This window comes from Dipodomys spectabilis, unplaced genomic scaffold (assembly GCF_019054845.1).
Source record: "Dipodomys spectabilis isolate Male_0828 unplaced genomic scaffold, ASM1905484v1 ptg000140l, whole genome shotgun sequence".
Lineage (NCBI taxonomy): Eukaryota > Metazoa > Chordata > Mammalia > Rodentia > Heteromyidae > Dipodomys > Dipodomys spectabilis.
The window spans coordinates 24,272,528-24,296,690 of record NW_024870817.1 but is presented as its reverse complement, the minus strand read 5'-3'; the positions used below and the strand labels follow the sequence as shown (position 1 = coordinate 24,296,690).

Genomic DNA, 24,163 nt, shown 5'->3' with positions numbered 1-24,163 from the left:
AGGTCTCAAGGAACTTCTTGGCTACACAGCAGAGGAACTTATTGGAATTCATTTAGCAAATACTCATCACTTATATATACCAGACACATATAAAAACAATACACTGTTGTAAATTCAATTACAGAGTTACATACAAGATATAAATGGTTGGATAAAGGAATTAAAGGGAAGTCAGCAAAGGTCCTCCGGGGAGGGTATAGGTAGGAATTACCCAGGAAGAGGTGGTGTGAGGATGGGGAAAAGCAGGGGAGCAAACCTGAAGGGTGATTACCATCTGCTAAGACCCATTTCCAACCACTGTACACTGTGTCCAGGAATTACAACCAACCTGGATTGATGGGTGAGAAGTGCTGTGAGCTAAGGCTTGGGAAGCTGCTAGAGGGGCTTTCCATGCCATACTAGAGCCACAGCTTCATGTGGTAGCCAGCCGAAAACCTTTGGTGAGATGCTGAAGCTAGGCATGAGGTAGCTGTGGGAAGGCTGAGAGGATCATTTTAGGGGAAAAGAAAACCTGTGAGAAGGTTGCATTATTGATGAATAGGAATTAAAAGTGGCAGAAGGATTCAGAGAGGAAATAAAGGATATAAAAATAATTAAGAGGCAAAACTGGCAAGGCTTAGTGAAATAAAGGATGCCAGGAGCTCCTAGTTTGTGTGAGAGGATGGACAATGGTCCTACTGACTAAACAGCAAATTGACTACTGGATGACAGAAAATTAGGAGTAAGTAAGATCAGGTTTGAGGAAATACTAGGTAAGATTACATGTGCTGATTTCTGAGTGCCTGTGAGACAAGTCACTGTATGGCAACTGGATATATAAACCTGACAAGTAGGAGACAGAGATACACATCTTCAGATATAGAATTCTTAAAGTGGATGGAGTTGCCTAATAAAACTACATTAGTAATACATAAGGAAGGGAAGAGAATGTATAGTAGCTGGCTGAAGGAGATTCCACAGAAGGGTGTGTGGATGAGACTCAAGCACGTATACATAATAAAGGCAAAGAGACCAAAAAGAGATTTTTCTGAAGACATTGGGAAAAGAAACTCGAGTGAAACCAGCACTTGAGGGGTAGTTCTTACGAAAACGAAGCTTGCAAGAAATCAGAATACGTGAAGGGAAGGAATACTGAGAATTTACCACTCTGAAAATCAAAAAAGGTAGAGATTGACAGTGTAACAGGTCCATGGAGACCAAGTTAAATTAGGGCTAGATTTGTCCATTAGAATTTGGCCTCCGACTTAATGTCAGGTGAACAACTTGCCAGCTTTCCCTTCCTGTTCTTTGGCAGCCCCATCAACCTGCTGATTCATACGGAACTAGGAAACCACTCACGGTTTTCAGTGTTTTTTTTGTAGCTGCCACTCTTAGGTTATCCTGGTCTCTCTATAGGTAGTTTATTTAGCATAAATATAAGATGACTTCTCATTTACTGTGATTTAGAATCACTTTATTGGACTGGTGTTCCAGTGAATAGAAACCATTGAACTTTAATTCTTGAACTTTCTTGGCTTTAGAGTCATCTGAAAATTTTATCAGTACGTCATCTGTATCCTAACCTTTCCTTAGTCACTGATTAAGCCTGGTGATTTTTGAGGGTGGGGCACTGGGGACTGAACCCAGGGCCTTGTGCATGCTCAGCAGGTGTTCTACCAATGAGCTATATCCACTAGTGACTTTCAATATCAGGGGAGGTTTGTTCTTAATTCTACTTCTTTGTACTTTGACTAGAAAGGAAGAAATTATAGCTGGGCACTGTTGACTTATGCCTGTAATCCTAGGTACTCAGGAGACAGATATCTGAGGATCATGGTTCAAAGCCAGCCCAGGCAGGAAAGTCTGTAAGACTTTTATCTCTAATAAACCACCAGAAAACCTAAGTAGTGCTGTAGCCCAAGTGGTAGGGTGATCGATTTGAGCTGAAGAGCTGAGGAACAGCGCCCAGGCCAAGAGTTCAAGCCCCATGATCGACCAAAAAAAAAAAAAAGGAGGAAATTATAAATTACAATATACATTTGACATCAAGCACTGTGCTGGGTGTTTATAAGCACTAGTTCCTGTGGTCTTAAAAAAAACCCCAAACTACAAGAAGTGTTTGATGTTAACTCTCTTATGGCTGTAGAAACTTAGCCTGGAAAGACTTAGCAGGTTACTCTTGACTTGAACCAGGTGGCTACTTTCACAGTTCGTGTGGTTTGTAGTATAGAACACTCTTCCTTATGGTCCCTTTCATTAGTCTGAGCAACCTTTGTCTTGATTGCTAAATTAACTCAATGTGCTATATTTAAGTTTTGGTGAACAGCTGGAACTACAGAACACCCACGACTAGGCCTTTACTGTCCAAGTCTTACTTCCTTTAAGGCCCAGTTGTGACACATAAATTATGTTCTTCCCCTACTTTTTATCTTGGAAGTAATATCTCTCCCTTAAGCTTTCCCCCTTATCAATTTCTCTATTTCTGTTTCTGGAATTTATCACCTTAAAGCCTGTACGCTTAACTGCTTAAATAGGTCCCTTATAACCCTTACCATACTGAATTCACTAGGCCTCAAAATAACAATGATAAAAGAACTAGTTCTATGAAGTTTACTGTATATTCTTTAGGCTATTATTCATTACATTACTCATTTTCTCCTATACCATTTATCTCACAAACTTTGTTTCTGATAACTCACATATATGTACACACACACACACACACACACACACACACACACACACACACACATATACATCTTTCTGAAGCAGACCAAGCACGTGTCTTCTCTCAGGATCATGCCCTACCCAGTGACATGTATGTTCTCAGTCCCAAATAACTCCCAAGTACTATACATCTAGAGCCTGACTTTCCTCTCCTGAGTTGTCCCCAGCACATGGCATGGTTGCTTGCCTTCTGTTTTCTCTCAGCTTGAGTGCTTCTGACCCAGTATACAGACACTGGCACCTCCTTCAATTTCTTTCAAATCCAGGCCATCTTATTTAGAAGTTTTGCTTCTAGATGATTCATTAATTTAGATTATTGCTCTACAAAGCTACCAACTTGGTCTATAAGGCATCAAGTGATGACAAGGATGACAGGGGATGTCTCAAAGCTCGTATCTTTTCATATATGGCTTCTCTGCCTCATGCAACCTTGAATATATACTCAAAATTCCTCTGTGGATTAAGCATAGCCATGCCAATTGCATATTTGTATACTCAGTGCTTTATTTTCTATTGAACAACTAGGTCTAAGTTGGCTCACTTATCACTTAGACATAGTCGTTTCCTCTGACAAGTGGCATTTTGCTTAAAGAAAATTACAACCATTCCTTCCATACAGTTTAAAATACTATTTTGTACTAAAAGATACACCTATATTGTCAATAACATATCTAGAACTAGATATTAGCTTCTATTTCAGAAAATCTACCTACTAGTACTTGTGCTCTGGAAGTCTTTTCAGGTGTCAGAGGGAGTGGACTTTGTAGGGGTCAGGTAAATTCACTGAAGAACCACAAACAAAGCTGATATTCACAGCACCCCTCACACTGTAACTACAGTGAGGGCATAAACCCTTATAGTCTGTCTTACCCACAGCTGTTTTCCCACAGTTTAGCTAAGCAGCATATACAAACTACTAACACAGATGAAAGGTATCTAAAAAATAAAAACTGTGCTTAAATTCCATTAGACAAATGTAGTCCAAAGCCAGACATGGTGGTAAGTGCTATAATCCCAGCACTTAGGAAGGAGAAAATAGAAAAGACAAGTAAGAAAGGCTTAAAGTCATCAGTAAACAAAGCAACATTATATAAAAACCAAGTGACATTATTTTGTACCACTGGATAGTAAAAGGATGAAAATGCCAAGAGCTGCTGAGGGCGATGGGGTTAGTATCTCACTACTTACAAACATGTTATGGGGAGAGGAACTAAATTAGTATTACCACTTTGAGAATGCGTATATTCAACAGCCACACAGTTTGTCTCTCATTTCTATACCCTTGCACATATGTATCAGGCATCATAGGAATAGTCATAGCAATATTGTTTGTAATAGCAAAAAAACCCCCCACAAAACAATAACAACATAGAAGCAATTGAAGATACTCATGAACAAGAAAATGGGCAGGGAGCTTTGGAATACTCACACGGTGAAAGATCGTTCAATAGTACAAAAGAACCACAGCCATGTGACTTTTTTCAACATGTGAAACTAAATCACATGCTATTTAGGCACATTTGTGGTCATATCTGCAAAGAGAAACAAGAGGGTGATGACTGCCAACTTCAAACGGGATAAGAGATAGAGAAGGTAGGAAGGGGTACCGGAGGGAATTCAAAGGTATCAGAACTATGTTCTCAGATATACAGACTGTTTTTTCATCCTTTATATATGTATGCACATTGCACTTTTTTGTGTCTATTTCCCAAAATTAAAGATCAATAAGTATTAGTCAGGTTCTGAATTATGAGGAAGAGAAGAATGTTCTAAAGAAGGAATTAGTCAATGTATGATCAAAAAACGAAGACATGCACTCTAGTGGAAAGCACTGAGTTCAGTGAATGGGAGGGAAATCCATGCCAGAGTGTGTGAGAATCTAGAAACCAGATAAAAGTGTTTTGGTTTTATCTTACGGTTAATGACAGGCTAAAGAAGAATTGTAAACCAGAGTGGCACACTTGCATTTCCTAAAGATCTGTTTACATAAGAAACATATATTAGTGGGAAACAATAAAATTGTATCAGGGTCTCATGGGAAGGGTTTGGATTATTATGATTTTATCAGAACAGAGGAAAGAGAGAGAATATGAAGACTATTCAGGACCTTGCAGGTGGTGGAAAAAGTACAGCAGTAACCGGAAACAGCATGAAAAGGCAGCCAGGCTTGTAACTTGGGTAAATGGTGACACTGGGACAAAGAACAATGGCAAAAGAGCAGGTTTATAGTGGAAGGTTGTAAATGAGGTTTAGGACAAGGTGATAGGAGAGTAAACAACATAAAAAGTGTTTCATAAATATTTGTGAAGTTAAGAATAACTGTGAGACCTCTAAGAGGAGATGTGCAACTGGCAGCTGCAATCATCTAGTACAATTGATCTATTAAAAATACTTTCTCAACGGGTGCCAGTAGCACATTCCTTGCTACTCAAGAGGCTGAGATCTGAGGATAGTGGTTTGAAGCCAGCTCTTGCAGCAAACTCCATGAGACTCTTATCTCTAATAAACTACTCAAAAAGCCAGAAGTGGCACTGTGGCTCAAGTGATAGAGCGCTTGCCTTGAGCAAAAAGATCAGGGACAGTGCCTAGGCCCAGAGTTCAAGCCCCAGGACTGGCAAAACAAAACAAAACACAAACAATGTTTCTCTACCCAGGTGCCAGTGACTCATGTCTGTAATCCTAGCTACTCAGAGGCTCAGATCTGAGGATGGAGCTAGTCCAGGCAGGAAAGTCCATGACACTTTTTTTTTGGGGTCCAGTCATGGGGCCTGAACTCTGGGCCTGGGCGCTGTCCCTCAGCTCTTCAGCTCAAGGCTAGAGCTCTACCACTAGAGCCACAGCACCACTTCTAGCTTTTTTTTTTCTGCTTATGTGGTGCTGAGGAATCGAACCCAGGGCCTCCTGCATGCAAGGCAAGTGCTCTACCACTGAGCCACCTTCTCAGCCCTCCATGAGACTCATCTCCAATTAACCACCAAAATGCTAGAAGTGAAGCTTGTGGAGTGTGTCCTGTGGTAGAGTGCTGGTCTTGAGCAATAAAGCTCAGGGACAGCACCTAGGCTCTGAGTTCAAGCCCTAGGATTAGCACACAAACAAAGAAATTTTCTCTACTTTGTACATTAACAAAGAAGATGGTGGCCAAGTATGGTGGCACATGCCTGTAATTCCAATTATATGAACAGCACAGGCAGGACAACTGAGGCAAATTAGCAATCTTATCTCTAAAACAAACCACGAGCCCTGAAAGAAAAAAAAGAGAATGAAATGAGGATGAAGTTTATCTGCAGTATGAAAATAGAAGAATGAAATGGGAGGAGGGAGGTAAGGGAGAACACTGGAGTAGGTGAGTTTGATGACACAGTATGCAACTATGGAAATGTTACAAACGAACCTTCTCCCTTGTCAACTAATGTAAAAAAAAAATGCTTTAGAAATACCTTCATTAAAAATACCCTGCAAAAATAAAACTAGTCAATTTACAAATGTAAATTTTACTAGTTAACTTTTACTATATGACAATGTGGCAGTCTGACTGCTAAGATGGCCTCCATTTCCCACTCCTGTCTGGATCTATGCCTTTCACACTGGCACTGCCATCATTAGACAGCCTGTTGTTGTTTTTTCCTTTCCTTTTCTTTTCTTTCTTTTCCTCCCTTCCTCTCTAACTTCATTTTTGTTTTTGAGACAAGGTCTTGCTGCATAGCTAAGATCTCAAACTTGACCTCTTCCTGCCCAGCCTCCACAGTGTTGGGCAGGATTGAGTGTATATAGATTTTCCTTCCACACTGCTTATATCTGGGCCGACTAGCGACTTGCTTTGGCTACAAGACTGTGGTAGTTGACAGTGTTCTAGCTCTAGTTCTGTTGTATGGTAGTTCCAGTACTAAGAACTGAGTAGCCACTGCTTAAAAGGCCGAATTTTGGAGTCTTTATTAGAGCACTTGTGGGCAGCAGGGGGACTCTAGTCTCAAAACCCTATTACACTGAATACAACCAACACACAGCTTGTATGACTAAAAACCACACAAGGTGTATGGACTTAATCTTAAAGTAGAAAGCAAATCAGATGTGAATACAATCAAACCTAACAAACCTAAAAAAAAATGTTAAATATAAGCCCCCAAATAAATCAAATGTGGACACAGTCAAGGGGAGCCAAGAACCAATCATCTAAGGAGAGTAAGACTTTTCTGGAACTTACTAACTCAAAACACATTTGTAAACTTTCATCCTTGCCCTTTTGCTCAGACCCAGTCTCCTTACTTCAGTTCCAAGGTCTCTACAGACTTCTATACTTCCGCTTTCCCAATGGAACTCTGCCTCTCCATGAGAAAATGGGAGGCAAGGCTTGAGAGATCACATAAAAGAGAGCCAAATGGTCCTAGCTGTGGCCACTCTACACCCCCAAACACAAAAGAGAACTTGCCAAGACAAGATGAGCGGGCCTGTCTTGTTAAGACTAGAAAAAGGGCCAATCAACATATAGATTACTCAGTAAAAATAAACATTGATCATCACCAGATGTCAAGTATTGTTTGGAATCTAATAAACACTAAAATATTGAGTGAATGAAGAAACCAAATCAGTCAATCCTCAATTTACTGGTGAAGAAAAAGCCACAAGTAAGCCACAAGCCATAGACCACAGAGCCAACATTCAATGACAGAAAGGCTAGATCCAAGCCTAGACATGGCACTGCCATGCAGGCTGTGGCATTGATAAACATCAACTTCCTTGTTTCTTTATGCTTTTAGTGGAGTTGTTTCTCCCCAGGGAAGTTCTGTGCTTCTCTTAACCAAAAATAAACAATACCTAAGTTTGAGAAAATATTGGAGGAAGTGGCGCTGTAGCTCAAGTGGTAGAGCACTCGCTTTGAGCTGAAGAGCTGAGGGACATCGCCCAAGCCCAGAGTTCAAGCCCCACGACCGACCAAAAAAAAAAAAAAAAGAAAATATTGGAATGTTCCCTGATCCAACCCACTAGTAAAAGCCAACACCCCACCCTACCCCACCCCACTGCCAAAAAAACCCAGCACCTATGTATAATGTCTCATTCTGTTCTTGTTGCTGTTTGTTTATGCTACTAGTCCTGGGGCTTGAACTCAGTCAGGACCTGGATGCTGTCTTGCAGATTTTTCACTCAAGGCTAGCACGCTACCATTTGAGCCACAGCTCCATTTCTGTCTTTTTTTGTAGTTAACTGGAGATAAGAGTCTCACAGACTTCCCTGCCAGGGGTGGTTTCAAACCAATATATTCAGATCTCAGCCTCTTGAGTAGGTAGGATTACAGGCATAAACCACCAGTGCCCGTCTTGTTGTTTTTCTAAAGAGGTTCTCAAAATATGCCCAGAGTGTCCTGGACTCTTAATCCTCCTGTCTGTGCCATTTGAGTGCTGGAATTAGAGGCATGTACCATCACACCTGGATTCATTTATAATTTACTTTTATCCAGTTTTAACAAACAAACTCCGACTAGCTTTAATGTAAAAAAGCCTTTCTTTACCAGACTTTTTTTCCCCTAGCATCGTCATCAAAAATTTGAAGGTTTCCAGTGTTACTGGATTTGGGAAGATAATCTTAAGATGTCTGGTTTCTCAGTCCTGAATTTTTGTCAGATAGTCACTGCATGTAAGGAAATTGAATTATACTAAGAGAAGTTTCCACTTATTGAATTGGTAAGAATAACAAACCCTAAAATGCAAGAAAGAAATCAGGAAAATAATCTCACTCATAATTACCTCAAAACATGAAGACATGTTTAACAACCTTAGTCATAAAGGAAATGCAAATCAAAACTACATTGAAACCAGGTGTGGTGGTTCAGTTTGTAATCCTAGCAACTTAGGAGGCAGATACTTGATGTCCCATCTCAACAGATAAAATGAGTGCAGTGGTACAAGCTTGTAATTGCAGCTATGCTAGAGGTTGGTCTAGAGAAAAAGCATGAGTAAAAAAAAAAACCAAAAAGGAATGGGCATATAGCTCAAGTAATAGAGCACTTGTATAGCAAGCACAAGGCTCTGAATTTAAAGCCCCATATTGCCACAAAACAAAAACAAACAAACAAAAAACCCCACTGAGATTCCATCTCATCCCAACCAGAATAGCTATCATCAAGGAATGCAATCATGTTATTTGCAAGAAAATTGGTGAAATTGGAGACTATCATATTAAACAGAATAACAACTAAGAAAGACACTTATGTTTTCTATCCTATGTAGAACCTAGGCCCACAAAAGAACATGAGCACAGACTGGGAACTACTTGGGAGATAACCCAGGAGGGGGAAGGGAGTGAGGGCGGTGGTAAATGATCAAAGTATATTGCAGACACATATGAAAATATCATGATGAAACTCATTTAAAAAACCTGAAAATTATAAAAGGTAAAAGAATATAGAAGGTGAATATGATTTACATATACTACATTTATGCTTTTTTTGTTGTTGTTGTTGGTCGCGGGGCTTGAACTCTGGGCTTGGGCTCTGTTCCTGCACTCTTCAGCTTAAGGCTAGCGCTCTACCACTTAAGCCACAGCGCAACTTCTGATTTTCTGGTAGTTAATTGGAGATAAGAGTCTCACAAACTTTCCTGCCAGGCTGGCTTTGAATCGTGATCCTCAGATCTCAGCCTGCTGAGTAGCTAGGATTACAGGCGTGAGCCACCGAGGCCTGGCACTACATTTATGTATGGAAATATTACAATAAAACATGTTACTTTGTATTACTATTCCCTAATAAAAAGTACCCAAAAAGCAGCTGGGCACCAGTGGTTCATATTTGTAATCCTAGCTAGTCAGGAAGTTGAGATCTGAAGGTTGTGGTTTAAAGCTAGCTCAAGCAGAAAAGTCTGTGAGACTCTTATCTCTAGTTAACCACCAAAAAGCAGAAAGTGGAGGTGTGGCTCAAGCAGTAAGCTGCTAACCTTGAGGGAAAAGAAAAAGCCAAGCAAGAGTGTAAGGCCCTTGCCCGGCGCTGGTAGTTCAAACCTGTAATCCTAGCTACTTAGGAGGCTGAGATCTGAGGATCACGATTCAAAGCCAGCCCGGGCAGGAAAGTCCGTGAGACTCTTATCTCCAATAAACCACCAGAAAACCAGACATGGCGTCATGGCTCAAATGGTAGAGTGCTCGCCTTGAGCTTAAGAGCTCAGGGACAGCAGCCAGGCCCAGAGTTCAAGCCCTATGACCAACTGCCCCCCCCCCCCCCAAAAAGAGTGTAAGGCCCTGAGTTCAAACCCAAAAATGCATTCTCTCTCTCTCTCTCTCTCCCTCTCTCTCTCTCTCTCTCTCTCTCTCTCACACACACACACACACACACACAGAGTACCCCCAAATGCTCAGGTGTTAGTAAGGGTGTGGGAAATTGGCACTGACACTTTCTGCTTGTTTAGTATAAATGGTGAGATGCTTTTTGGAGAATATAATAAGTATAAAGACCTGACAATATACACGTATATTCTATTTCTAAGAGCTTATATCAAGAAAATAATAAAGGGTTTGAAAAAGACTTCATAGGAATATTTATCCAAGTACTGTCACTCATAGTAAGATGTTGGAAATAACTGACATGTGCTGACATACCCAAAGAAAGGGATCAATTAAATGTCATACAACCGCCGGGTGCTGGTGACTCATACCTGTAATCCTAGCTTCTCAGAAGGCTGAGATCTGAGGATCACGGTTCAAAGCCAGCATAGGGAAAGGGGGAAAAAAAGTCCATGAGACTCTTATCTCCAACTAATTACCAGAAAACTGGGGTAGTGCCATGGCTCAAAGTGGTAAAGTGGTAGTCTTGAGCAAAAAGAGCTCAGGGACAGCATCCAGGCCCTAAATTCAAGCCCCATGACTAACCAAAAAAAATTTCTTTTTCATATAACCCCCAAGTAGACTATGTGATAGTTATGTATATTATGGAAGGATGTCTTATTACATTAAAATTATAAGTTGGCAATCTCATATTTGCAAAAAAAAAAAAAAAGCATTTCTACTGTAGAAGAAATTTTGGAAGTTTTCCTGGAGAGTACACTGTATATTTCTAATATTTTCATTTGATTGTCATTATTTTGTTTCTTATGGGGAACATGCATTGATGTCATAATTTGTAAGACCAAGCTCCTTTCTTTATTATTGAAAGAGAAGGGATATTGTGACAATCATTTGGGCTATGGAAATATTGTTGAGTAGTATTTCTCTTTTCTTTCTGTGACCATGTTATCCATCTTGCATTCTAGGCTTAGCTCACATGCTATGCAACCTGGCTAAATGAGAAGATTTAAAAATCCTCCCAGTTCAATTGCTGTGGCAACTTGAGAGTTGAAAGAAACCTTTTATATAATTTAACCTAGTCCTTTTTGCTTTACAAAATATAGAACCTGAGCAGGACTCCAAGATGGGGTCAATAGTACCACTGAAGGAAAAGAAACTAATGGATGTCAAACTAGTAGAGCTGCCAAACTGGATTTTGATGAGGGACTTCACCCCAAAAGGCATTGCTGGAGCATTTCGGAGAGGTTATGACCGGTACTTCAACAAGTACATCAATGTGAAGAAAGGGAGCATCCTGGGGTCAACATGGTGCTGGCTTGCTATGTACTTTTTCAACTACTGCCATTGCTACAGGGAGCTTAAACATGAACGGCATCGCAAGTACCACTGAAGAGCCTGAAGAGCCATGAGGCTACCTGTATTCTTGATGGATGCTGTCTGGCCTGGCTCCCATCTGTCAACTTAATCACAGCGGAGTCCTTTCACATTCTGAGACAATTATCGCTGAATAAAAGGTGACTGGTACTGCTGTCACTGTTTGGCACCCAAAAAAAAAAAAAAATAGAACCTGAGATGGTCCAATGTAATGCGTGACTTACTTAAGGTCAAAAGATTAGTTGGACAACTACTGTCCAATCTCCTAGATCCCAACTTCATTTATTTCTAAGAAACTGATCAATGATCCTGATTGCCACACTACCTTAGGTAGGGTATATGGCAGCTCTGTCAAAAGAGTAACCCTAAGTCAGTTATTGACATAGCACCACAGTGAACTTCCTAGTGAAGAAACAAACTGTTCTTAGCAGAGAACAGATATTTTGAAACAAACACTAGATTCTGTGATTAAGTCACTTACGTCCTGAGAAGCAAGGACCAAGAGAAATATATGCCTTCATGTAAAAAAAACTAGTATATTTATGGTAGATCACTTGATTTTAACAATTTAATAACTGCATGGCTTTTTATGTATTTATTTTCTTCCTTATATAAACAGCACTGTGAAATGATGTATCAACAGTTATCAAAATGTGGTCTATAAACCATGAGAGTAAAGGTTTTACTCTTTCAAAGAGTCTAGTCTTTAAGGTTAAAAATCTTTCATAGCACCAAGGCATCATGTATCATTTTTTTCCTTGCTGACATTTGTATTGATGATGAAAAGCAATGCTGGATAAACTGCTGGTCTTTTCTACAAGTCAAAGCAGTGGCACCAACTATGTCCATAGTTATATTCTTTATGACTCTACTCTTTTTTTTTTTTTTGGGTTTGGTCGTGGGGCCTGAACTCTGGGCCTGGGCATTGTCCCTCAGCTCTTCAGCTCAAGGCTAGCGCTCTACCACTTGAGCCACCTTCCCAGTCCCGACTCTACTCTTATATGAAAAAAAAATCCTTGATGTAATAGTAAAATCTCTCACCTTCTGCATATTTTTGTGGCCAAGAACAATAAAACCTCCCCTTTCCCTTTGCCTCACTGGGATTTGAGATCAAGGTTTCATGCTAGTTTGGGTAAGCCACACCTCCAGCCCTTTTTGCTCCAGTTATTTTGAGACAGGATAGATTGCCCCAAATATTGACAATTCCAAGGTATAGCTGGGATGATAGACACAAACTATCATGCCAGGGTTTTTCTGTTCAGAAGGGAGTCTAACTTTTTTCCTTGAGGTTGCCCTGGGACTATTGGTTGAGAGGAGGATCTTGTGAACTTTGGCTTCAAACCACAACCCTCCAAATTTCAGCTTCCAGGTATGTGCCATCAGGCATACACATATATGTATATATGTAGCCTAGTTACATAAAGCACTTCTGTTGTTTGCCAGAGCCCAATAACTGTCCAGGGGATTTCAATATCCAGATTAAAGCACTTCTATCACCAAATGGTGTTTCATAAACATCATTTATTTTGAGGTAAGATCTCACTATGTAGCCCAGGATATTCTTGATCTTGCTATATAGCCCGGGCTGGCTTCATATTACCACCCTGCCTCAGTCTCCAGTACCATATTGCCTGGTATTCCATTTTTACTTGATCAAACTATTGATAGATATATCCGTGTTATTCTGACTTAAGTATATGGCAGAAACTGTCAAAAATGTAATAAAGTGTGACTGTCATTTCCAGGAATACAGTTGACAGAATGTTGTTAGTGACAAAATTCTATCTTTCAAATGAAAATCAAAATTTTGGCAGTTTTCTAACAGTCAAAGACTTTTCTAATGGGACAGATAAAGACATTAAGAAATGTAATTGTTTGACATCACATAATACAACATGTCAGTTCCAGGAAGAACTATGTAACCCAGTGTGACATTAATTTTCAAATGATTTCCTTCATGTTATAAAGTCATGCATTGGTAGAAGACCAATTAAAAATGCAAGATGCTCCCAATGGATTTTAAGTGTGGGTTCAGATTTCACTTTGCAACTAAACTTTTAAAAACTACTATCTGTTAAACGGTGTGATACCAAACAACATCCATGATTACTTATAAAAGTTATTGAATAGTTCCAACTATATCTGAAAGTCGGGTAAAATGTTCTTCATTTTCTCAAGCCAAATCAAAATAATATACCAAATTAAATGTGGAAGCAGATGTCTGAATCCAGCTATCTTGTATTATCACACATTACTTTTGCAAAAATGCAAAATAACGGCACTCCTAAAATAACTATATCAAAACTAGAAAATAAAGTGTTGTGGCAACATGGAGAAGTTGGAATCCTTGTGCATTGATGATGGGAATGTAAAATGGCACAGTTTCCAGAGGAAATAGTATGGTGGCTCCTCAAAATACTGAACATAGAATTACCATGTAAGTCAGCAACTTCTCCTTGGCGCATGCAGCCCAAGGAACTGAAAGCAGGCCCAAAACACATATTTGCACAAATGTGATAGTAGCATTATTGTCAAGAACCAAAGGACAGATACAACCCAAGTGTCCATTGGGTAAACAAAATATTTCTGTACAGAACCCACTTAACTAAGAAATACTTCTCTTTTTTTATGCTGATTCTGGGCTTGAACTTAGGGCCTAGGTGCTGTCTCTGAGCTTTTTTTGCTACAGCTCTACCACTTGAGCCACAGCTCCGCTTCCAGTTTTTTGGTAGTTAATTAAAAGATAAGCGTTTCCTTGGCCTTCGTTCCCCTGCTGGCTTTGACCCATGATTCTCAGATCTCAGCCTCCTAAGTAGTTAGGATTACAGGTATGCGCCACTGGTGCCCAGTATCTAAGAAATACTTTATAAATATCTCCAGTTTTAAGTTCTTTTATGGTAAGTGTGGGCAGATACAATCCGCATAAATGTAAGCTCTTAGGTTCTCAGCAATTTTGAGAGGTACAGGGGGGTTCTGAGAGTAAAAAGTTTGAGAACAGCTGTCTTTCACAAAGATTCATTCTGTTCTCTCACAGAGTCCTTATGTGACTTCTTTCATTTGTTGGTATTGCTTCATTTGATAGCGATAGCTATTATACCAACTTGCAGCAGGGAGACCAAAACCTTAAAAAGACAGCCTAAAATATGGTTACGATCATCACATCAAGTCTTTATAATCACTGCTGTTCCCTGGACTCATGAGAACTACAAAGATTCAGAAACACAAAGCTCCTTTCAAAAGTGGCAATGTACAATAGAGAACTATATAAAAAAAAAACAACACATAAATGATGGTGTGTTCCAAAGTTGTGTTGTAGATATCAAGGGAATAAAGAAAAACCTCACACATTTGTTTTCTTCTGCTGAGCCTTCAGTTTGGAGATTTGGGCAAGAGGGGTGGCGGCGTCATTGTTTCCCCAAACCAGTGCCTCCGTGCCAAGAATTTCATTCTCTCACCATCTTGTTACTGGAGGGTTGCAGAGGGGTGTGGTTATGAGAGCAAGGAAGCAATCCTAGCAGCAGCAGCCCCGGCAGCCTGAAACCACGCACAAGCTACAGTAATTCTGGGCGAAGTCAGGAGGGGGAAAGAAAACCCAAACGGAAGTTAGAAAGCACAAGCGGAAATAAATCGCAAGACCCGAGCAGTTTCGTGCGCGGACGGGAACGGCCAGCATGCTGACAGTGTGCGCGCGGGTGCGAGGGGGACCGCTCGGGTCCGAGCGGCGGCTGCGGCATTTTCCAAGCCAGCTCTGCGGTGGCGGGTGTGGGAGAAGGTGGGAGGGTCTTCGTACCCCGCCCATCTTCCCGCATTCATTTCGGGTTGGGTCGGTGTCGGGTCTCCCAGACTGCGGCTGAGGCCCACCCGAACAAAGGGGAATGGGTGTCCTCGGGAGGCACGGGGAAGGGAGGCCCCAGGTGGCCGCGCCAGGTGTTCCGGAGGGGCCGACGGAGCTGGCTGCGGGGAGGGGACGGTGTGAGGAGCACGGCCGGGGCGCGGAGAGGCCGCGCGCGGCCGCCCGGCGTGGCCCAAGCCGCCAGAAGACCCCGCTGAGCTCACGGTCAAGGTTAACGCGCGCACCGGAGGTACCTGTGGAGGCCTCGCACAGCTGAAAGGCACCTGGCGATCATGGGCACACCGAGAGGCTGGCAGCGGCGGACGCGAGATCCTCCGGTCTAGGGGGTGCAGGAAGAAGGCGGTGCAATCCGGTCTCCCGGGTGCCCACAGTAGGCCTCACGAAGGAGGCCACAGCGTTGGAACCGGCGGCGGCCAGCCCTGCCAGCGCCCTCCCACGTGCGGCAGCCCCACGCCGCCCCCGCCCACAGCCACGCCCCTGGCCCGTCTGATCACGCCCATAGCCCCGCCCCTGGCCGTCCTGCCACGCCCTGGGGGCGGAGCCGGCGAGACCTTAGCGTCTGGGAATCTTGCGCGCAGCCTGGTGGGCTGAGGGGGCGGTGGCGGCGGCGGCGGCGGCGGCGGCGGCGGCGGCGGCGGAGGCGTGGGAGCTGGAGAAGTTTGGGAGGTCGCAGGCAGTGCTGGGATCCCCAGCCAGGCTAAAGCCTTGAGGACGAGGGGGCAAGCGGCCCCCTCACGGACGCTCCCCGGCCCTCGGCCGTCGTCTGGCATCCTCTCGCTTGGTAAGGGGCTTCTGTCTAGAAACGGTGCGTCTCCCGCAGCCCCGGACACCGGCCCGCACCACACACCGGCTGCACACCCCTTCTGGGTTGAGGCTAGGCCCGGGTGCGCGAAGGAGGGGGGGAGGCCTGGAGTGGGAGGTGGGTATGAGGAGGAAAAGCCTAGAAGAGGTTGCACAGCTCATTGCTCCTCTGCACCCCATCATCCACCCCCGGGTCTCTCGTCACCTTCTGCCCTGAGGCCTTCTTTAGGATTTCTAACTAGCCTGTGGCCTAGAGGCTGGGCTGGCCTTTAAACAACTAATAAACATCCTAGCGGCGGGTACCACACCCTGGCTTTGAATTAGGGAACCTGGGGAGCAGATGGATGATGCGATTTAGTGGAAATAAGCCATTAATGCCGGCTGGCCCTGCGCCTCCGTTTGGAAGCGATAGTATTCCGTGTGAATGAACCTGACTTCTAGCTTGTGCACGAGAGAGAGCCAGATCAGCTACTGCAGAGCCCTGGTCGGTTTGTAGTGTCCGTGGGCATAGGCAATGGTTCCCTGACGTGTCTGTTGATTAACTAGATATGCCATTTATCAATAAGAACGTTCCATGATTGAACAACCTTTCTTGGGTCTATTTCCTTATCAAATAACTCAGCCTACAAAAGTAGGTGGAGTATAAATTTTTAATACATTTTAAAAAAATCTCTTGAAATAGAGGCTCACCTTCTGAGTCAGCAGGATGAAACCTTCCTCAACTCAGTACTAAGGCCTTTGGGTGTGAATTTCTGTGTCTTTATGTGCAGTCTTAACCCTTTTATGTATATTTATCATATATTAAGGTTTAATGAGAATCTAAGCTTATGTTATACATGTTTTGAAAAAAAATTACTGATGCAGCTGGGCGCCAGTGGCTCTCACCTGTAATCCTAGCTACTTAGGAGGCTGAGATCTGAGGATAACAGTTCAAAGCCAGCCCGGGCAGGAAAGTCCATGAGACTCTTTATCTCTAATAAACCACCAGAAAACCAGAAGTGGTGCTGTGGCTCAAGTGGTAGACCGTTTACCTTGAACTGAAAAGCTCAGGGGCAGTGCCCAGGCCCAAAGTTCAAGACTTACAACCAAAATAAAATAAAAATTACTGCTGCAAGATAGTCTAATACTATTGAGTTTAAATAAAAATATGTAATAAATTTCTGTAATATTAACTCTCCAGATCCCAAAGATTAAGGTAATGAAAGTTTTTTTTCTGATTTTGATTTTGATGCTTTTTTTGGTACTTCGAGGGGCTTGAACTCAGGGTGAGGACACTGTCCCTAAGCTCTTTCACTCAAGGCTAGCACTCCACTACTTTGAGCCACTGTGCCACCTCTGGTTTTCTGGTGGTTAATTGGAGATAAGAGTTTCATGGACTTTCCTGCCTTGGATTTGAAAGCTGATCCTCAAATCTCAGCCTCCTGAGTAGCTTGGGTTGTTTTTTGTTTTGTTTTTTTGCTAGTCCTAAGACTTGAACTCAGGTCTGGGAGCTGTCCCTGAGCCTCTTTGTGCTCAAAGCTAGTTTCTACCACTTGGACTACAGTGCCACTTCTGGATTTTTCTGGGTAGTTAATTGGAGATAAGAGTCTCATGGACTTTCCGCCCAGGCTGGCTTCCAGCGGCGATCTGTAGATCTCAGCCTCCTGAGAAGTTAGGATTACCAGGCTATTTCTTTTAACTTTTAATGTAATATATAGCCCTTACCTTTATAATTTCTATCTTTCTTGAGTGATTCCTAGAAATATCTGGGCCAAATTTGTTCATTTTTCTTATCAAGGAAGTTTAAGCTTCTAAAATGTCATCTATCAAGCACCTTGTTTATGCAGTGATTCGGTTCTTGCGGGAACAAAGTCAGATGGATACATATACTTCTGATGAACAAGAAAGTTTGGAAGGTAGGCACCTGGTTTTTTTGTGTTCGTTTGTGTTACAAAGAAAGACCAAAATAGGTACAAGCCTGAGCTTGTACTCCATTATAATAAAATCTTAATATTTGTTGATATCTCAAGCAGAGAAGCAAAACTATACCTCTTATTTCTGTTTTTTGAAGCATGCTTTGTTTTAAGTAACAACAGAATAGGACTACTCATTAACAATTGACAATTACCATATCAGCAATATGGGGAATGTCTTTTTTTTAATGACAGCAACTAGGTAAGTATTATTCCCACTTAGCAAATGAGGAAATGAAACCAGAGGAGGTACACAACACAACAGCTAATATGTGACAAGCTTGAGGTTTAAGTCCTGGTTCCTGCTCTGAAGATATTTTTTTTCTCTTTTTTCTGTAATAACAAAGTATCCAGTTCAGAAATAATACATGAAAGTACCTTAGTCATTGTAATAGCACTATGTAAAAATCTAAATAAATAAACCACTAGTGTGCTCTGACATGTACCTGTTTTGAGACTTGAAAAGATTCCATCCGTGTTTTATATAAATTTTAAATATTGGATTTGGTGATCTCTAAAGTTGAGCAAGACTTGGATCATAGCATCATGTGTTTACTTGACACCATCTTTATGCTTCATGTTTATGCATTGTAAAATTTAAATACAGCATGACCATAATAAGATATAATTCTGCAGATGAGCTTGTGGTGGTTCAATGAACCTAACTTCTTTGTGGTCTAAAGACTTAATTATTGCAATAAGAATACATTTGGGAGAATTTAGCAAATAACAGTGTAGCCTGAATTCCCCATCTTGAAACAGCTTCTCCTATAAAAGGGAACACATACTTCCCTTGTAAATCTGCTTGAAGGAGGGGAGAATGAAAATTGGGTATTTGCTTTAAATCTGCTTGCAGTCTGGTAGGATGATGTCTTTCTATGTGACAGTGAGAGGAGCAGGTGACGCACAGTTGGAAAACATTGCAATCAGTCCCTTTAATATTAATGTCTTTTTGTTCTTCACTGTGAGAATGTGTGAAGATAAAGGTGACTGGTTATCTAAGGAAATTGTTGGTGATAGTTGCTCTGTAGCAAACAGATACATACAATCATTTAATAAAAAGATGTTTCTTTTCTAACCGAAGGCAGTGTATTTTTAAGGGCCAGAAAAAGAGTTGAGAGTATTTTTAAAAACCAAGATGTTATGTCCTATTTTTAGCATGGTATTCAGCCAAAAGTATGTGCCTTCAGCTGTTTGTTATATTTGGCAGTCAGATATTGTGCCAATTGTTTGTGACTGACCCCTATTTTTGACTCTCTAAGTCTAATTTAATTGAACATGAAACCATGTGGAGGTGTCTGCCCACCTTCTAGACATTTTAAAAAGTCCTAGAAAAGAAGCATCTGTCCTAACACTGGCTTTGCACTATTATAAAGTTTGTGTGTCATCAGCTTTGAGTCTTGTTATTATTCTGTGTTATCCATATGGGGACATGGTGATGTACATCTATAATCCCAGCTATGTGGGAAGTAGAGATAGTAGGATTTTGGTTTGAGGCCCACTGTGCCAAAGTTAGCTAGAGACCCTATCTGAAAAACAGACAAAAAAGTAAAAAGTCTAGGGGTGTGACTAGTGTTAGTGTACTTGTTTAGCAAGCTTGGAGCTCTGAGGCCTTGAGTTCAGTCCCCAGTATTGCCAGAGAGGTGGGGAAAGAAAAAGAAAAAAAACATCATGGGTTCCTTTTAGTTGACAACTATGATATCTGCTTCACTTCTGGCTTTTGAAGTTCTTATGCCACTTTCTTAATCATTACTCCTGGTCTTAACTCTGATAGTTCCTCTAGTTCCCTTGGTTCTCAGTTCTTGACTTTTTCTCCTTCAGTGATCTTATACCCTAGGTCATTGGTTCTAATCTTTGGGTGATTTTGCAAAGTCTGGAGGCATTTGTGGTTGGAACACTGTTGGGGGAGCTGGTATTGCTGGCATGTAGTGAGTAAAAATCATGAAGTATGCATAGACCCTGAAAAAAAGAATTATCTGATCTAAAATGTCAGTGTGCTTGGGCACCAGTGGCTCATGCCTGTAATCCTAGCTACTCAGGAGGCTGAGATCTGAGGATCTCGGTTCAAAGCCAGCCAGGGCAGGAAAGTCTGTGAGACTCTTAGCTCCAATAAATCACTCAAAAACTGGAAGTGGCGCTGTGACTCAAGTGGTAGAGCCCTTGCCTTGAGCTGAAGAGCAGGGACAGCGCCCAAGCCCAGAGTTCAAGCCCCATGACTGACAAAAAAAAAAAAAAGAAAGGAAGAAACCCTTCCCTATACCTTATCATTACCAAAATTGCATTTCTCCCATAATCTCTAGCTTAAACATTTCACTTCCTCACTATTACTGTCTATCATTCTAGACTACTCCCTTCTAGAATCCCAAAGAATCCTTCCTATCTGTTGATATCTTACTATTCCCACTCTGATTCTTACCCATCTTAAATTACATGTGGACCATCTTAATCATTTTCTTGTATTTCCTTGCCTTTCTTTCAGAATTCACCCTGGCTTAAATCTAACTCCATGCCTACATCCAAGTGGCTGAATATTGATGGAACAGAATATATAACTTTGTTAACTGTTGGTATTTGGTATTTGAATTCTTGGCTGTGAAACTCCAGCAGACTTTTTTTTTTTTTTGTCGGTCGTGGGGCTTGAACTCTGGGCCTGGCCACTGTCCCTCAGCTCTTCAGCTCAAGGCTGGCACTCCACCACTTGAGCCATAGTGTCACTTTCGGTTTTCTGGCGGTTTATTGTAGATAAGAGTCTCTCGGACTTTCCTGCGTGGGCTGGTTTGAACTGCAATCCTCAGAGCTCAGCCTCCTGAGGAGCTAAGGATTACAGGCCTGAGCCACCAGCACCTGGCTTTTTTTTTTTTTTTTGGTAGTCATGGGGCTTGACATAAGGGCCTGGGCTCAAGGCTAGCATTCTCCCACTTTGATCCACAGCTCTGTTTCCAGGGGTTTTTTTGGTGGTTAATTGGAGATAAGAGTCTCAGGGACTTTCCTGCCCCACTGGCTTTGAATCCCGATCCTCATGTCTCAATCTGCTAAGTAGCAGGGTTTACAGGCATTGAGCCACCAGCGCCCACCTCTAGCAGACGCTTAATGTTGCCAGGCAATCATACTATGTGTTCTATACCTTCATATTTTCATTACCCTCGGTGATCAGTTGTATAAGTTCACATGGCTTTTTAGGACATTCCCCCTATACACACGTATCCACACAGAAAGACAGAAAGGAAGGAAGGAAGGAAGGAAAGAAGGAAGGAAGGAAGGAAATAAGAAGAATGAGGAACTTTGGCCTTCTGACAGCAATAAAGAGATTTGTTCTAGTGACAGTAGTATTTCTTTTATGACACGGAATTTTCTCAAGTTCACAATGATTACATAATGTGTTTTGTAGAAGACACATAAAATGTGCAGGAATCTGTTCTATACCATCTGGAAGCACATTGGGCATGTTGGCAACATTCTTGGTTTCTTTCAGACTAGAGCACTATCCGGATGGGAATCCTTCTGAGAAGACTGGGTCTGCATTCTTCTTGTCCCTACTCTCCATCATGCTCCTCACTTGTCCGTCTCATTTAAGCAGGAACCTGCCTGGTTTTTCTGCTTCTATTGTTCCACATAGTCCCCTTTTTTATTTATTTTTATTTTTTTGGTGGTTTGGGATCCTTTTTTTTTTTTAATTGTGAAAATACCATAGAGAGGGGTTACAATTACGTGGGCAAGGTAATGAGTGCATTTCTTACCAAGCATTGTTGCCTCCTTTGTTTCCTCTTCCCATCCTTTCCCATCCCTTCCCATCTCCCCCCACTCTCCTCCCCCCCCACCCCCTGCAAAGTTGTAAAGTTCATTTTCTACATAACATCTTGTACATCTCATTATTGCAAAGGGTCCACCTATATCCCTATTTAAACAATTTGTTTTTTTCCCTTCCCCTCCACAAATTATACCAGCTTCCCTTTTTAATCCATCCCCAGTACTCCTAGAAGACTTCTAGTTCTAAACACAAACATGACTCCTTCACTTAGTCTAAATATTTTATCTTTTTTTTTTTTTTGGTAAGGTATTGGAGTTTGAATTCAGGGTTTTAACTGCTTAGCCAAACTTTCAATCCTTTTTCCTTTAGCTTGTTTTTCAGATAGGATGTCATTCTAACTTTAAACAGATTGTTCTCAAATTGTCCTCCCATCTCTGCCTTCCATGTAGTTGGGACTATAGGTGTTTGCTACCATGCTTGGCTCCCCCTTCCCTGCATTATTAGATTTGAACTTACAGCCTTATACTTGTTAAGTGCTCTACCACATGAACCACACCTGCAGTCTTTTTTTTTTTCAGTAATTTTTCAGATAGGATATCTATCCTCCCGCTCACTCCTCCTATATAGTTCAGATTGTAGGCATATGCCAACATGCCTGATTCTAGCTTGTTCTTTGAGATAAGATCTTTGTTTTCTTTTTTCCTAAGTTTTTTTTCAGGTGGGGGGAACAGGATGGTAGGGATGGTCTTGAACTGCAGTCTCCCAACTAGTTGGGATTATAGGCATGAACTACCCCAAAGTCCAAATCATTCTCAAATCCAGATAAGCTGCCTATGTCAGATGACAAACTTCCTTTCTAACATAGTTTCCTTTGTATCCAGTCTTACTCTTACACTCCTCCCTAACAACCACTTACCTTTTCCACTATCATGTGGACAGTGATTTTTTTACTGTGAGGTTGATTGCTGCTCTCTACCACTTTAGAAGAGCATAGTACACACAGGCACTTGAAAAATTTGCATGAATGAATGAATTTTTAAATACTAACCTACCTTTATGTAAGTGAGTGTGCTGATTAATATTTAGTGCTTCCTTTGTGCTAGATACTTTGTTTCTGTAATTTTTTATTTTTTAATCAAGAGTTCTATTTAAAATATATATACTATTTTGTTTGTTCAAGGGATTAAGACATTGTTGATTAGTTAAATAGATGTTCAGGAGTAACTTGTTAATGACCTGATTTTCTTCCTAGTAGCCTATAACAAGAATTTTTGGATATATTAAAAAATCATATTCTGTATAATATTTACCTTTTTGGTGAATAAGAAACCATTGTCTTTCCATCAATATTTTGTTTATAAACAAAATTTCTGTGTAGCTGGGCCAGTTAGATTTCCTGTTGTTCTGTGTTCATAAGTACTGACAGATTACAGTCCTGTTAGAGAAAAAAAAATTAGTTACTAATTTTTTTCACAAAAATATTTGTTTCAAGTTGCAATTCAGTGCTTGGAGACAGTTTTTAAAATCAGCCCAGAAGATACACACCTGGCAGTTTCACAGCCTTTGACAGAATTGTTCACCAATTCCATCCATAAGGTATGTTATTATTGTGATGTAAGAATGATGACAATTTAGTTGAGGGACTTAAGTCTATAAGTAAATAACTTCTTTCTGGATATAAGATAGTTTATATGATTTAATTGTGGTCAAAAGTGTAGCTTATCCCTTATATACTTTAGATTTTATATTAGTAACATTTCTCTCTCTCACCTTTTATATTCAATGATACATCTTTGTCAACATTTTAAGTCCTTTATAAGTGTGAACATTTTCAGATTAATGACATCTAATTGACATACTTCTAAAACACAAACTACCTTTAACAACAAAAAGCTTAAAGTCTAGAAAGTAATCTTGCCGAAACAAGTTCATCTGGAGTTGAATCATTTGTGAAGTGGATTTCATCAATTTAGTTATTGAAGGGATTCAGGAAAACACAAGTGTTCAGGGTCAGTATGAAAACCCGACTTTTCTTATCCCTTCTCCCAAGGACTGTTTTCATAGTTTTGATTTCTGTCCGTTTCAAGAAATGTAGACTATGATGTAATTTGAGGGTTGAAGCTGTAGCTCAGTGGGGGAGTGCTTGCCTCCTCTGTGCAGGGGCTTGTGGCCTCTGTAGGAAACCTTGCTTCAATAGCTGAAGCAGACCTTTACTTGCAGGTTTCTGAGGCTGAGACAGCACTTGAACTTGCTTGCTCTTTAGCTACTATCACCATTGACTTTGTACTGATGAGATCTGAATTTACTTTCATTTTTTCCTTTCATGAAGTTATAATTGACTTTTATACTCTTAAGTAAAACTCTTTTTTTCCCCTTTTACTGTATCTCTCTGATTCATTTATTTGTAAGAAATTTGTTGCATGCAATTTTTAAAATATAGTTGCTCCCTAGGACAGCTACAGC

At 41.1% G+C, this 24,163-nt stretch overlaps 3 protein-coding genes across 5 annotated transcripts in view; 2 read left to right on the top strand and 1 right to left on the bottom strand.

Annotated features, from left to right (window-relative positions):
* Positions 1-15,649, bottom strand: part of Nln (neurolysin) — an 88,408-nt gene extending 72,759 nt beyond the window's left edge. Inside the window, exon 1 of one of the 2 annotated variants that reach the window (XM_042690772.1) lies at positions 15,424-15,649. In XM_042690772.1, the coding sequence (XP_042546706.1) occupies positions 15,424-15,473 (50 nt within the window). In that variant the 5' untranslated portion in view covers positions 15,474-15,649. The remainder of the gene's footprint in view (positions 1-15,423) is intronic. The other variant, XM_042690773.1, reaches the window with a different exon arrangement.
* Positions 11,081-11,496, top strand: LOC122117145 (ATP synthase subunit f, mitochondrial-like). The gene has a single exon (XM_042690774.1). The coding sequence runs from the start codon at positions 11,096-11,098 to the stop codon at positions 11,360-11,362; it is 267 nt and encodes an 88-aa protein (XP_042546708.1). The 5' UTR covers positions 11,081-11,095; the 3' UTR covers positions 11,363-11,496.
* A 173-nt stretch (positions 15,650-15,822) lies between the features above and the next one.
* The window catches only part of Sgtb (small glutamine rich tetratricopeptide repeat co-chaperone beta), a 33,307-nt gene continuing 24,966 nt past the window's right edge, over positions 15,823-24,163 (top strand). For both annotated transcript variants that reach the window (XM_042690845.1, XM_042690844.1), the window contains exons 1-3: positions 15,823-15,980; positions 17,778-17,895; positions 23,193-23,296. In XM_042690845.1, coding sequence (XP_042546779.1) covers positions 17,796-17,895; positions 23,193-23,296 — 204 coding nt within the window. In that variant the 5' untranslated portion in view covers positions 15,823-15,980; positions 17,778-17,795. The remainder of the gene's footprint in view (positions 15,981-17,777; positions 17,896-23,192; positions 23,297-24,163) is intronic.

What these genes read in the sequence shown, in the direction of transcription:
- LOC122117145 (XM_042690774.1), top strand. Translation starts at nt 11,096, where the DNA reads ATGGGGTCAATAGTACCACTGAAGGAAAAGAAACTAATGGATGTCAAA.